At 39.0% G+C, this 13508-nt stretch overlaps 1 protein-coding gene across 1 annotated transcript; it reads left to right on the top strand.

Annotated features, from left to right (window-relative positions):
- Nucleotides 1-3360: 3360 nt before the first annotated feature.
- Nucleotides 3361-13444, top strand: polg2 (polymerase (DNA directed), gamma 2, accessory subunit). Its single transcript, XM_026933029.3, has 8 exons — nt 3361-4031; nt 6899-7016; nt 8205-8310; nt 10153-10338; nt 11196-11336; nt 11901-11981; nt 12910-13010; nt 13108-13444. Exons 1-8 carry the CDS (start codon nt 3575-3577, stop codon nt 13271-13273), a joined length of 1356 nt encoding a protein of 451 aa, XP_026788830.3. The 5' UTR covers nt 3361-3574; the 3' UTR covers nt 13274-13444.
- The last annotated feature ends 64 nt before the right edge of the window (nt 13445-13508 follow it).

Genomic DNA, 13508 nt, shown 5'->3' with positions numbered 1-13508 from the left:
GGACTTCTGTGTTACTCCTCTTTTACAATCAAGACTAGTTCAAATGTTAAGACACCAGCTTTTAAGTCCAAATTGACTCATTCATATTAGTCACATGTCATAAATGTCATGTCCAACTTGATGTCTGCATGGGAGCAGGGAGAGCAGCTCTACTGTAACATAATTGAGATATCTAATGGAACAAAAGCTCATGGCAGAGCGTACAAGGCTCATAAAACATCTGGCTCCAAGTCTAAGTGTCATGTGATCAATAAGCCAGTCGAACTTAAATCACAATTTTCATCATTACATTTAAGCTGAACTTGTGTCCATGACGTCTATGATGTGAGGATTATATTACTGGTAATACGTCTTACTGTTATATACAGGAATGATACTTTTTAAATCATCATATACACAGAACAAGTAATAAACCATGAAATAGCTGAATTTAAAAAATACACAGTGTTTTAGTATTTCAGAAACTGCTGATCATCTGGTACTTTCACACACAAAGGTCTCTAGAATTTACACAGGATGGTGTGAAAAGCAAACATCCAGTGAGCAGCAGTTGTGTGCGTGTGTGTGTGTGTGTGTGGAAACGCCTTGTTAATGAGAGGCCACAGGAGAATGGCCAGACTGGTTCGGGCTGACAGACAGACTACAGTAACTCGTAACCACCATTTACAACTGTAGTGAGAAGAAAAGCATCTCAGAACACACACGTTGTGCCTTGAGGTAGATCAGCTACAACAGCAGATCTCATCGGGTTCTACTCCTGACATCCAAGAGCTGGACTCTGAGACTATAGTTGACATATGTAGCTGCAGATTCATGTTTCTTTATTTATAAGAGACTGTCAGTCTGAAAGAAAGGAGTGAAGGCTAAGTAGCATTCTAAGGACGTTAAAGATAACGTAATAGAATTTCATAACTTAGCAATAGGGTGTAAATTATATCTAAGAGGTTAAACGTCCCCGTAAGCACTGTTCAGTTGGTGAGGAAGTGGAGGCTGCATCACACCATCCACACACTACCTAGACAATGCAGCCCCTCCAAATTCAGTGCAAACATAAGACAAAGACTGGTAACAAGCCACGGTGAGGCCAACAGTCCCTCTGAAGGAGTTACAGAGTGTAAGGGCTGAGAGTGGAGTGAAGGTGCACCAAGTGAACCATTTAAGAGCTCTACATAATTGAGGACTGCATGTGAGGATAGCTAGAAAGAAACCATTGCTCAAGAAGAGCCATATGAAAGCACAAGATCGACCCAGTGAAGTTGCGGTTTTCGGATACTGTATTTGGGCAAATTTCAAAGTACTGTGTGTGGTGCAAACATACCTCAATTAACACCATCCCTGCAGTGAAATATGGTGGTGGCAGCATCATGATCTGGGGACGCTTTTCATCCTCAGAACCTGGGCTTCTTGTCAAAACTGAAGGGAGAATGGATGGAGCAAAATACAGGGGGATATTACAAGAGAACTTGCTTCAGCTTGGGAGAAACCTGACCTTTAGGGAAGACAATGGTCCCAAGCACAAGGCCAAAGCATTGCAGATGTGGTTAAAAAAAAGGTGAATGTTCTACAGTGGTCTGAATCCCATTGAGAATCTGTGGCATCTGTTTGAAAACTGCACTCAAAAACAACATCCAACCAACCAGACGAATATGGAGCAAACTGGCCAGGAAGAACGGGGGAAAAAATCACTTCCAAACAATGTGCAAAGCTGGTAGGAACTTACCCCAACAGATTTAAAGCTGTTACTGCAGCAAAAAGTGGTTTTACCAAGTACTGCTCTGAAGGGGGTCAATACTTATGCAAACAGCATTTTTCAGTTTTTCTTTTTTATTATTATTTTTTTAAGATCTGCTGACAGTCAATTTTGACTGAAAATCTAGTTTAAGAGCATTCCATTTGGCCATATGTGATTATTGGGAAGGTGGTTAATTTGGCCATATGTGATTATTGGGAGGGGGGCAATTTGGCCATATGTGATTATTGGGGGGAGGGGGGCAATTTGGCCATATGTGATTATTGAGGGGGGTTATTTGGCCATATGTGATTACTGAGGGGGGCAATTTGGCCATATGTGATTATTGAGGGGGGGTTATTTGGCCATATGTGATTATTGAGGGGGGTTATTTGGCCATATGTGATTATTGAGGGGGGTTATTTGGTCATATGTGATTATTGGGAGTGGGCAATTTGTCCATATGTGATTATTGAGGGGGGCAATTTGGCCATATGTGATTGTTGAGGGGGGCAATTTGGCCATATGTGATTATTGAGGGGGGGCAATTTGGCCATATGTGATTGTTGAGGGGGGCAATTTGGCCATATGTGATTACTGAGGGGAGTGTGCAATTTGGCCATATGTGATTACTGAGGGGGGTGTGCAATTTGGCCATATGTGATTACTGAGGGGGTGTGCAATTTGGCCATATGTGATTATTGAGGGGGGGCAATTTGGCCATATGTGATTACTGAGGGGGGTGTGCAATTTGGCCATATGTGATTACTGAGGGGGTGTGCAATTTGGCCATATGTGATTACTGAGGGGGTGTGCAATTTGGCCATATGTGATTACTGAGGGGGGGCAATTTGGCCATATGTGATTACTGAGGGGGGTGTGCAATTTGGCCATATGTGATTACTGAGGGGGTGTGCAATTTGGCCATATGTGATTACTGAGGGGGGCAATTTGGCCATATGTGATTACTGAGGGGGGCAGTTTGGTCATATGTGATTATTGGGAGGGGGGAATTTGGCCATATGTGATTATGGGGGGCGGGGGAGAGGGCTGTGTGGCCATATGGGAGGGTGATGGGGGCGTGTCTCCCTGAGTGTCTGTGGTGGTCACGGCTCTGGATCGCACTGACACGGCCTCCAGGACACTCAGGTTTGTTATTCGAGATTTCTGCTCCATCTTAAACCGCTCGTGCAGTGGCAAAGAGTCTCCGCTAGATGGCGATATTCACTCACCGTCAGGAGCAAGTCACTAACCCACAAAATGACAGTTCTTGAACTTGTGTATAGATAAAACATAAATAGATAAGAAATATTACAGTACCATTTTGTTAGTCTGGCTCTCTAAACATGACAGATGAGAACGCTTAGAGAGCTTATTATTAATTTATCAAACTATTTTCTTTCCAACATTAACATGAGTCTTTTTCAATATGTTACTTTATTTTTTTAAACATTTCAAAGCAGTTGTTCTAATTAATTACTGCAAATATATAATTTCCCTCCTGCCACAATTATGACTAAGCATAAAAGGTATAATTTCAGTTAGATTAATATTTAGTATAATTAAAGTACATTGAAGACAGTCCCAAGAAAAATAACACATATAAATAATAAAAGTCACATATCCGGAAGTCACGTAGTACTTCCGGGTCGCGTTACGGTCTCTGCGTCCACGTGTAGTGTTATGAAAACAGTGTCAGGTTAAAAAGTTCGGTTCTGTGCGCTCGCTTTGTGACGCATATTTGAGGGCGACACGTGAAAAGCTTTTCTCTGTATTATAATAGATAAGACATGAGATGGTGAAGAAGGCCAGCTGGAGTTAAATTAAGTTAGCACAGACTCCAGGATGCTTACTTACTGTATCAGAAGGCGACTTAGTGTTTTCAGCCGTGTGAACTGTAACATTTCCCCTCTCCATGAGCTGCTGCAGTTATATAAACAGTACGGGAAGAGCAGTGATGGAGGGTCTGATCCAGCCAGTGGCATGCTGCAGCTGTTACAGCGGCGGTTCTTCATCCCTCCAGATCACCATCATGCTGTGTCTTTACTCAAAGGCAAAACCTGTGCATATGGACCCTTAGGAGTGGATCTGAAGAGGAACATGTTAGAGCAGTGGTGGTCTGCAGTGGTCAGATCAAGACCTCAGGTGTTTGGGATAAGCACCCTTCATGGGATAGGAGCTAAGGGTGCAGGAGAGGTTGAGGATCTTCTCAACCAAAGGGATTTGACTAAAGAGCAGCTGGGTGAGAGAGTGAGTGAGCTTCTTCAGCAGAGACAACCTTTTCGGACCAGTCTCCTTCAAGGTGGGTGAGATCAAGGAACAGTGAGGAAAAGGAGCCAGGGGTTCTCAACTCCAGTCCTAAAGAACCTCAGGGCTCTGCAGGAGTTAAGCTTTTCGTACTTTTTAAACCAAACTCTACTGAATCATTTCAACACTCATTACCAACATATCACATCACATCATATCACATCATATCACGTCGGTACATATATCCATTCCGTTTAAGCCTATTGTGTCTACTGTACAGTGTGTGTGTGTGTGTGTCTATATATATATATATATATATATATATATATATATATATATATATATATATATGTACACACACATACATACTCATATTATTATTATAATGTGTATTATTTAATTATATAATTATTTTACTTTTTTAATTTTTATTATTTATTATATGTCTCACTGTCTTATTGGTATGTGTGTTCTGAAAGCTTCATACCAAGTCAAATTCCTTGTGTGTGTGTGAGTGTGTGTGTGTGTGTGTGTGTGTGTGAGTTCACTTGGCAATAAAAGCTCATTCTGATTCTGATTCTGAACAATCACACAACCATTCAAAACACAAAGTATGTATGTAGTGCACAGATATCTGTACATATACACACATTTACACAATATTTAGATAATATTTACACAAAATTACACATCATACAAAGTATTTTTCTGTAAAAGTATCTTTGAGATCATGTTTCACATAATAATAATAATAATGATAATAGTGTTGAAATTTCTGTATAAAACACAGAGTATCAGAGTGTCCATACATAGGTAAAGCCAAAACTCCCCAGCAAAATGTCCTCAATAAGCCACCATACTCGATCTATATCAAAAGGATAAAAGCATCAAAATCACTGTCATGGCTAGATCAAGAGGCCATCGCAAGGCTGCAGCTGGGCACGCAGTCAGACCAAAAGTGCCAACACAAACCCATCATGAGCGAGAGACGGCCCTGTGCATGCCAACCAAGAAATGGCAACCATGCAGAAGATACTCTACAAACAAAACCACACTCTGCCAAAAGCGTAAAAAAACTCATTTTCCCAGCTCTATCAGATAGAGTATATATTAACTATTATCAACTTATATAAGCTTAAGGTTTATAAATAAGGTTTTCCTGCTCCACACATAGCTGCAGAGGCATCACTTAACAAACATCAGACATCATTTATACTGTCACATGATGATAGAAATTCCCCGAAGCAGCTCAAAGACACATTTCGTTGTCTTTATAGGTAAACGAATCCACATTTTGTTATGTAAGCATTTCCAGGATTTAGGCCAGAGGAAGTAACATCTTGACATCAGTCATGATATGTCATTATATTTTGATCCTCCTTGTCATACTGACCTGACCCAGTGTTTAGTAATTAGGTGATGCTCTGGCGTGTTGGCAGAGAGGAAACCTTGATGCTGGAGTTGAGAAATGGTGCTCTACACCTTTTATTTTCACTATTTGCATTTACAGCACACTCTGGATAAAGACAGATGCCCTAATTCAGGGCAACTTACAATTATCTCTTTTATACAACTGAGCAGTTGAAGGTTAAGGGTCTTGCTCAAGGGTCTTGCTCAAGGGCCCAGCAGTGGCAGCCTGGCAGCACTGGGATTTGAACTCTCAACCTTCTAATCAGAAGTCCAACATCTTAACCACTGAGCTACCACTTCTCGATATAAAGTGTAAGATTTAAATGAAATACTTGAGGAGGAAACGTATTACGTTTGCTCCATAATGTATGCACTTCAAAAGTTCGCTCAAGTCTCTTTAATTATTATGTATATGTAACGTTTTGTGTCAAGGGCTTTAAAGATCAGAGAATTTGATGTCAGTGTGCCTCCTAATAATCCTGTCTGTGTCATGTGACCTATATGACTCTGATAAACTGTTATGAATCTGTAACATACCACAGTGCTGTTGAATTCTCGATTCTGCTTGGTGAAAAAGGTGTTAATTCATTTTCTACAACAGAAGCTCTGACAGAATTTCCTGCTGCAAGATTTGTATTAATGTGCTCTTCGTTCTCGTTAATGTTCTCGTTTCTGTAGGAACAGCGTACACAGAGACTTGCATGTTGTGTGCGCTACATGATCTAAGGCTAATAATAAACAACTGTATAAAAAGTTGTTATTTTAACAAAGGAAAACATGTAACTGTTGATGGTGATGATGTTTTCTGTAAGGAGATGTTTATTCAGTATTTATGGAAGGAGTCTCCAGTGTCAGTGCTGCGTAACGTTTTCTGAAATGGTAGAATCTTCAGGAAGGAGGAGTTAGTGCTTGCTGGTTTCTTAGTAACATGACAAGCCGCGACTTTTTTTAAAAAAATTTTTTGTGACATTACCATCAGGAGTGTGAATAAAGAGAGGTGGAGAAGGTATAGCACTTTATAGCTGTTATAACGTAAGTGATATCAGGAACTAACTTGTTTTGTGGATGTTCCGCAACATTAACTGTAACTATAAACAGATAAAAAGTATGATTTCCTTTTTTTTTAATGGATCAAAAAGTGTAACTGTTGGCAATTTGTTGTGGTGTAAGTTGTATAAAACACTCGTTTTAGGCAAATAGTCACCTTCGGGGTGGTAACAGTAACTCTGCTTTGCGTCAGTTCGCATCACAGATCTCTTTTGTGGATTATTTTCCTAAAACGATACATTTAATCGTATTTCATTCTGAAAATTTGGATGCGATCACATGACCTAACGGGCAAGCTGTCAGTTTGAGTTCAACTGTCACATCCAGAATGCTGAAATTGTCTGCATTATAGCGAGAAATATTTAACACGGCTTATGGCGGTTTACAGAATGCAGGAGCTGAGTCTCTTGAAACTCATTAAGCTCATTGTTTAAATGATTTGTTCCTTTGCTTTGGGATCTGCAGGTGCTTTGGCGCAGTACGTCCCGTCCCTGGAGCTCACGAACAGGAAGCTGCCGTTTGGTCTGGCTGAAACTGGTCTGTGTTACCGGCCTGAAGACGGCGACTCGGATGCAATCGGTTGGTGAGGTTTCAGCTTTTCACCTTTCTCACAATCAACCTTGATTTGTAATATTAACCTGGATGCTTGTGTGGATATGAGCCTCACCTCGCCGAGGATAATGGACAGAAAATACATATACAGGGTGTCCCAAAAGTCTCCATACATAGGGGACTATGTTTTCCAGCATCACGTCCACTGTGTCCTCGTCAGTGGATGTTCATGGACGTCCACTTCTCGGTTCTCTGCAACACTAACGGTCTTTTTGAATTTGTTAATAAGTGTCGTGTGTGATGTGCTTGCCATGTTTCCTGTTAAAGTCCATAGCAACCTTGTGACAGCTTCCTGATCCAGCCATGAGAATAATTTCAATACATTCTTCTTCTGTCAAAGGCATTTTTAAAGGCTATCTGAAAAAAATATATAATATAAACTAAGCATTTTGGAAGACTAACTAGCATTTTAAGACTAAAACTAACATTTTGGAAGACGTTTTGCTAAAAAAGTGTTAATTTCCACTGTGTATGGAGACTTTTGGGACACCCTGTAGAATTTTTTGAATTATTATGTATTGATTTTTGTCAGTTCACAAGTACACACTTTAAAAATGGTATTATACTTAATAGCAGAAAGTACCTTTTTACAATTTAGAGCAAGAAATGTTAAACATCACCATGGATAAATAAATAAAATTAATGTTCTTCAAGATCTTCCATCTTAAGACTGACGCTAAAATTATAGTATTGACTCCCCACCCATATTTATATATATTTTTGTGTGTCTCTTGTGTATTTCTGTGTATTTTTGCATCCTGAAAGTATATCCTTTTTTTTCCGTGGATATCCTTGATATTGCATTTGCACTTGTATATATTGTTTAGTAAATTTTATATGTTAATATATGTCTGGTATTTGTGAGTGGAGCTACCATAAGAATTTCAACGTGTCACCTGTGCAAATGACCAATAAGACTTTGACTTTGACTCGTGGTTCACTTTGCTTAAGAAAGATGTGGTTTGTGTGGTTTAAGTAAAAACAAACTCTGATGTTCGTACTGTCTGCGGAAGGAAAATAAAAGAGAGGCTCATTAATATTCAAATTCATTCAAATACTAAATCTGTCCAGTAATTAGAATTGAAGTGGCTAATTGGGAATCTGTGTAATACAGACCCGGTCATGTAAAGCAGATTTGCCTTGTCTTGCTGTGTGATAGCTCTTCAGAGGTGACGGAGGCGTCGCTGACGTGGTTCTGTTCCCCCCGGACGTCCTCACAGTGGCTCGACTACTGGACACGACACAGACTGCAGTGGTGGAGAAAGGTGAACACTCTTGAACACAAACACGTTGTCCTTTTTTTTGAGAATTTGATATATTACTTGTGGATTTTGCTGAATCAGTATCATTTTATTCACCATATACATTTACATTCATTAGGAATTTTTGGTGGTGTTTGGCCACAACATGATACGTTCGACACACACGTCTCAGACAGCACAACACAATTACCATCCTAATATACAAATATTACACCTTAAGCGGAAATGGTAGGCTCAGTTGTAATTACATTACGGTGGAGATAGAAATAGTAGCTGGATGCAATTCAGGGTGCATTAAATAGAGTGGAACAATTGTGATGTATAATATAGCAGTGATATATAATAATGACAATATTAATCAATAAAATATTCAAATTTTATTTGTCACATGCATAACCATACACAGTATGACTTGCAGTGAAATGCTTTATACCACTGTTCTGACATAAAAAAGAAAATATAGAAAAATATTAAATATAACAAAATATATACATAAAAATATATACATAAAAATGTATGAAGGGATTTTTTAAAAAAAGTGTATAAGAATATATATATATATATATATATATATATATATATATATATATATATATATATAGTCTGGAAGTATTTGGGTATTTGGACAATGACAAAGTTTTTGTGATTTTGCCTTTATACACCACCACAATGGATTTGAAATAAAACAGTCAAGATGTGATCGAAGTGTAGATTTTCAGCTTTATTTTAAGAGATTCCACAAAAATATGGCATTTACCATTTAGGAATTACAGCCGTTTTCAACAAAGTACCTCCATTTTCAGGGGCTCAGAGGTATTTGGACAAAGTGACATAATTGTAAATATAACCATAATTTTAATACTTGGATGAAAATCCTTTGCAGTCAATGACTGCCTGAAGTCTGGAGCCCATGTTCACAAAACTCAAATGCTGAGTTTCCTCCCTGGAGATGCTTTGCCAGACCTTCACTGCAGCCACCTTCAGTTGCTGCTTGTTTGTGGGTCTTTCTGCCTTCTGTATATATATATATATGACTTAACTGTATATATATATATGGATATATGGATGGTGGCAGCAGCAGTCTGACAGTACCGATATACAGTGCGGATTTAGTAAATATTAATAAATAGTACTATTCTGTTAATGCTGTTTTAAATAAGAATAATATTTAACTTGTAAAATAGTTAAAAATAAATAATAATAATAATAATAATGATGATGATAATAATAATAATAATGTGCAAGTATCTAGTGCAGGAACTAGAAAGAGAATTATTCGTAATAACGTTTAGTGCAGATTGCTTGTTACTGGCAGGTCGGCATTGTGGTGATCAGCGAATGCTTGCCAGTGGAAAGAAGCTGCTTCGATGTTGTGCAGTTTTTGTTATCAGGGCTCGGAAATGCTTTCCTGGTGGTAATACTTTTGGCACAAAGTAATCTCTCTGTATATAATCTTTATACTTTATACTCTCTACCCGGCTGCTACTCCTTATGTTTACATTTACAGCAACTCATATTGTTACTCTTTTGCACTACTGTCAGCTGATTGACTTTCTACTAGAACTGTGTACTAGTCAGTGCTGCACTGTAACTTACTGTGCCCATTGTCTTGTTTTGGTAGTTTTATACTGTCTTGCGCTGTTTGCACACGTTTACACTGTGCACTTTATGTAAATATATGTGGTCTCCTGTAGTTCTGTGTTTGTTTTATGTAGCACCTTGGTCGTGGAGGAACGTTTTTTCGTTTCACTGTGTACTAACTGGCTGTATATGGTTGAAATGACAATAAAGCCACTTGATTTGACTCCATATCCTGTGATTAAAGCCATTAAGCCTTTGCTACAGTTTGCTTTAGGGCCATCTGACTTCAGCGTGTGTGACGTTCGGGATGACGAGCTAAACAAAAGCACGCTCCGTGGAGTGAAGGTGCTCTATCAGTTCCCCTGGGGCACAGAGACGCTGGAAACACTGTGGATGCTCAGTGACGCTGAGCTGCTCAGGAACCACACGGGCAGTCAAGCTGAACTACAGGTGAGTGGCAGTGTATTTCCTGCTGAATACATATTCAGATCAAAATACTTGCTTAAAAGTGTTTTTCGCACATTAAATCAGAGAATCTTAATCAGAAAGACATTGCTTATTTCAAGGACTGAATTATTTATGGCTAAAACTATGAACAACATGTAAAGTGAGCTGTAAGTGTAGAGGATGAGTGCTTGGTCAGTTTATCTTTTTCAGTTTTCTTTATAGGTGAACGCATCGAATTAACAAAAACATGATTTTAATCATTCAACAAATCAAAATCCCAAAATTCAAAGCATGATTTAGTGAATTCAAAGCATGATGCTTCATAAACTTGATTTCGTATCTTGGGACTTTAAGCTAGTGCACACGAGTGACTTGCTATCGGAGCACTATATAAAAAAATAAAATGCATAATAATAGAATGTGCTGGATCAAGTGCTATTTTATGGACTGTTGAATAATGAGAATGGAAGCCATATTGTTAAATTAAACCAAATTTGCAGTGATTCATGTGATGCAATGATATACTAGACTCTTATTCGTACTGTATGTTTCACTTTTTTGCCATCTTTACATTTGTATTAGTCTTTTTTTTGTCTCTTCTTTCAATGTTACATCATATTACGTTAGACAGTCCGCATTTTCTAGCCCTCATTTTTTTTGGAGCTTAAAGGCAAGTGACTGTGTTTAAAGGCGTTGGTCTAAACACTATAGCAAAACTCCCGTCTCAGTCTCAGACACTTCTGTCTAATTATCGCATTCCAGCTGTCATTATTTCCTGTTTGAATGTGCAGGTTTGCGTTTATAAAGTGCCAGTCTTTCCTGCAATCTTTCTAATTCACGCTTGTCCATTTTGCCTACAGTGCAGAGACGGGAAGAAAATCGTTCTGCCTCACATCCTCTCCCTCAGTGCGAATGTGGACAGGGGAGTCCTGGCTGTCCTCTTTAACTCCTTACAGCACATCCAGAAAGTGGACAGCAAGCAGAGACTTCATCAGAGAACAGTACGTCAGTGCGCAAGTGACGAAAGTTTATCTGCGTTTACCTTTTAATAAATTCAGCAGACAGTTTTACTCAAAGCGAATTAGAGTTGAGTGATGAAGATGATGCTCACGGTCTCGGGTAAGGACGGGGTGGCGGTACGGGGATATGAACTCACAAATCACAAAATTCCGACCAGAAATCCAGAGCCCTAACCGCTGCCCAAGTTCATGCATTAAACTCATAGTATTTATCTTAAAATTGCTTTCATATAATAATTGCTGATTATTCCAGTGGTGTACAGAAGAAACAGCTGAAAAGCTGAAAAGTCTTCAGCTGTTAAGAGATGATATGCAATATGCAAATGAACGTCTGTGGAAACATTCCCATGTCCCTAACACTGTGAAATATTTTCTACAAGTAGCTCGCAATAGTGTTTTTCTGCCAGAGACAGTTAAAAAAAGACAAACATGTAGCTTTAAATAGAAAGCAAATGTGAAGACATTGAACATTTTAGCATAGGATAAGCATGCACAGGAAAAAAGTCAAACCAGCACACCTGATCAGATTTTTTCCGTTTCCTCCAGGTGTTGAAGCTACATCCTACGTTAGCGCCTGTTAAAGTAGCCCTGGACATGGGCAAAGGATCCACCTCTGAGCTCAGACAGGTACTGAATACCAGAAATTTCATTTTTCTTCATCTATAAATCTGCATACGAAAACCTGAATGGGAGTGACAAATTGTTTAGATGACGTAGATGACGTTATGGTGTAAATAACGATGGAGAAATGGTGCAGTGCTCTTTCGCCGCTATCTTGTTTCTCCTCTTCAGAATATTCATCAGACCTGCTGTTTGATTTGTCTTAATTTAAGATTACATTCCCAGCTAAATATGTCTGCTTTCATGTTAAGTTAGTGTTTGTCTCACAAATATGCAGTACAGTGTTTTTCATAATAATTTGTGACTTTGCAAAGTCTGTTTTTCCTACATCCGTTTGTCCCCTTTTGATGTAAAGAGGGCGGGGCTAAACATGCCCTCACAATTCACTTTTTTTCACTTTTTTGCCATCTTTGCGTTTGTATTAGTCTTTTTTTGTCCCTTGCTTCAATGTTCCATCATATCACATCATATTACATCATATTATTAGACAGTCCGCATTTTCTATCCCTCATTTTTTTTGGAGCTTAAAGGCAAGTGACTGTGTTTTAAAGGCATTGGTCTAAACACTATAGCAAAACTCCCGTCTCAGTCTCAGACACTTCTGTCTAACTATCACCACATTCCAGCTGGCATTATTTCCTGTTTGAATTCGCAAGGTTTTTCAACGACAACAACAATTACGCGTTCCTAACCCAGCTTTGTCTTTGAGCCGGTGCGACTCAGCAAACAAACACACACTAGCAAGTACAGCTAGCCTAGTGAGCGTAGCTTACTGTTATAAATCTTTACATCAGGAGAGTTCTTGATGAATTCTTGATTCTGATTGGTCAGGAAGTGTTGATGAATTTTCGAAAACAGCAGCCCTGACATAAGTTAACATCAGGAGTTTAACAACCGCACACATTTTATTTGGGTTACAAATATCTTCCCCAAGGTGTGTGAGGGTCTGCTTCACGAATTCCTAGACATGGAAATCAGCGCCTGGCCTGGATACATGGACACCACGCAGTCCTCCATGGACAAACTGCACACCAAGTGAGAACATCTTCAGTGTATTTACAGCATTTACGTTTCCCCCACTGCAGATACTGTGTACTGTATGTCAGTCATGTGTCTTTGGTGCTGTGTGTAGGTATGACGAGATGGGCGTGCTGTTTACAGTGATGGTTGGAGAGAACACTCTGGAGAACGGGCTCCTGCTGGTTCGCAACCGCGACACCACCATCAGAGAGACCATGCACATCTCCGAGATCAGACAGTTTATTCTCAAATACATATCGACTGCGGAAAACGTCTGATCCGCTACTTAACAGACTATATTTGACGGACTTGTTGATCCAGAAGCTTATTGTACCCATTCTGATACTTTGAAAATGATCAGTGTTAAATCTTTGTTACTAAAGGAAAGCTCCCCTGTAAAACATAACATAAATACATTTATATTAAAATATTCGAGATGTGTTTGGTGACTCTGGGATTAATTTGTTGGATGGTGCTTTATTTTATTTTTGTTATTCCTGGGAGAAGTTAGTG

The sequence above is a fragment of the Pangasianodon hypophthalmus genome, chromosome 2, assembly GCF_027358585.1.
Source record: "Pangasianodon hypophthalmus isolate fPanHyp1 chromosome 2, fPanHyp1.pri, whole genome shotgun sequence".
Classification (NCBI taxonomy): Eukaryota; Metazoa; Chordata; class Actinopteri; order Siluriformes; family Pangasiidae; genus Pangasianodon; species Pangasianodon hypophthalmus.
Note: the sequence above shows the minus strand (reverse complement) of the source record. Positions and strands in the feature narration are given on the sequence as shown.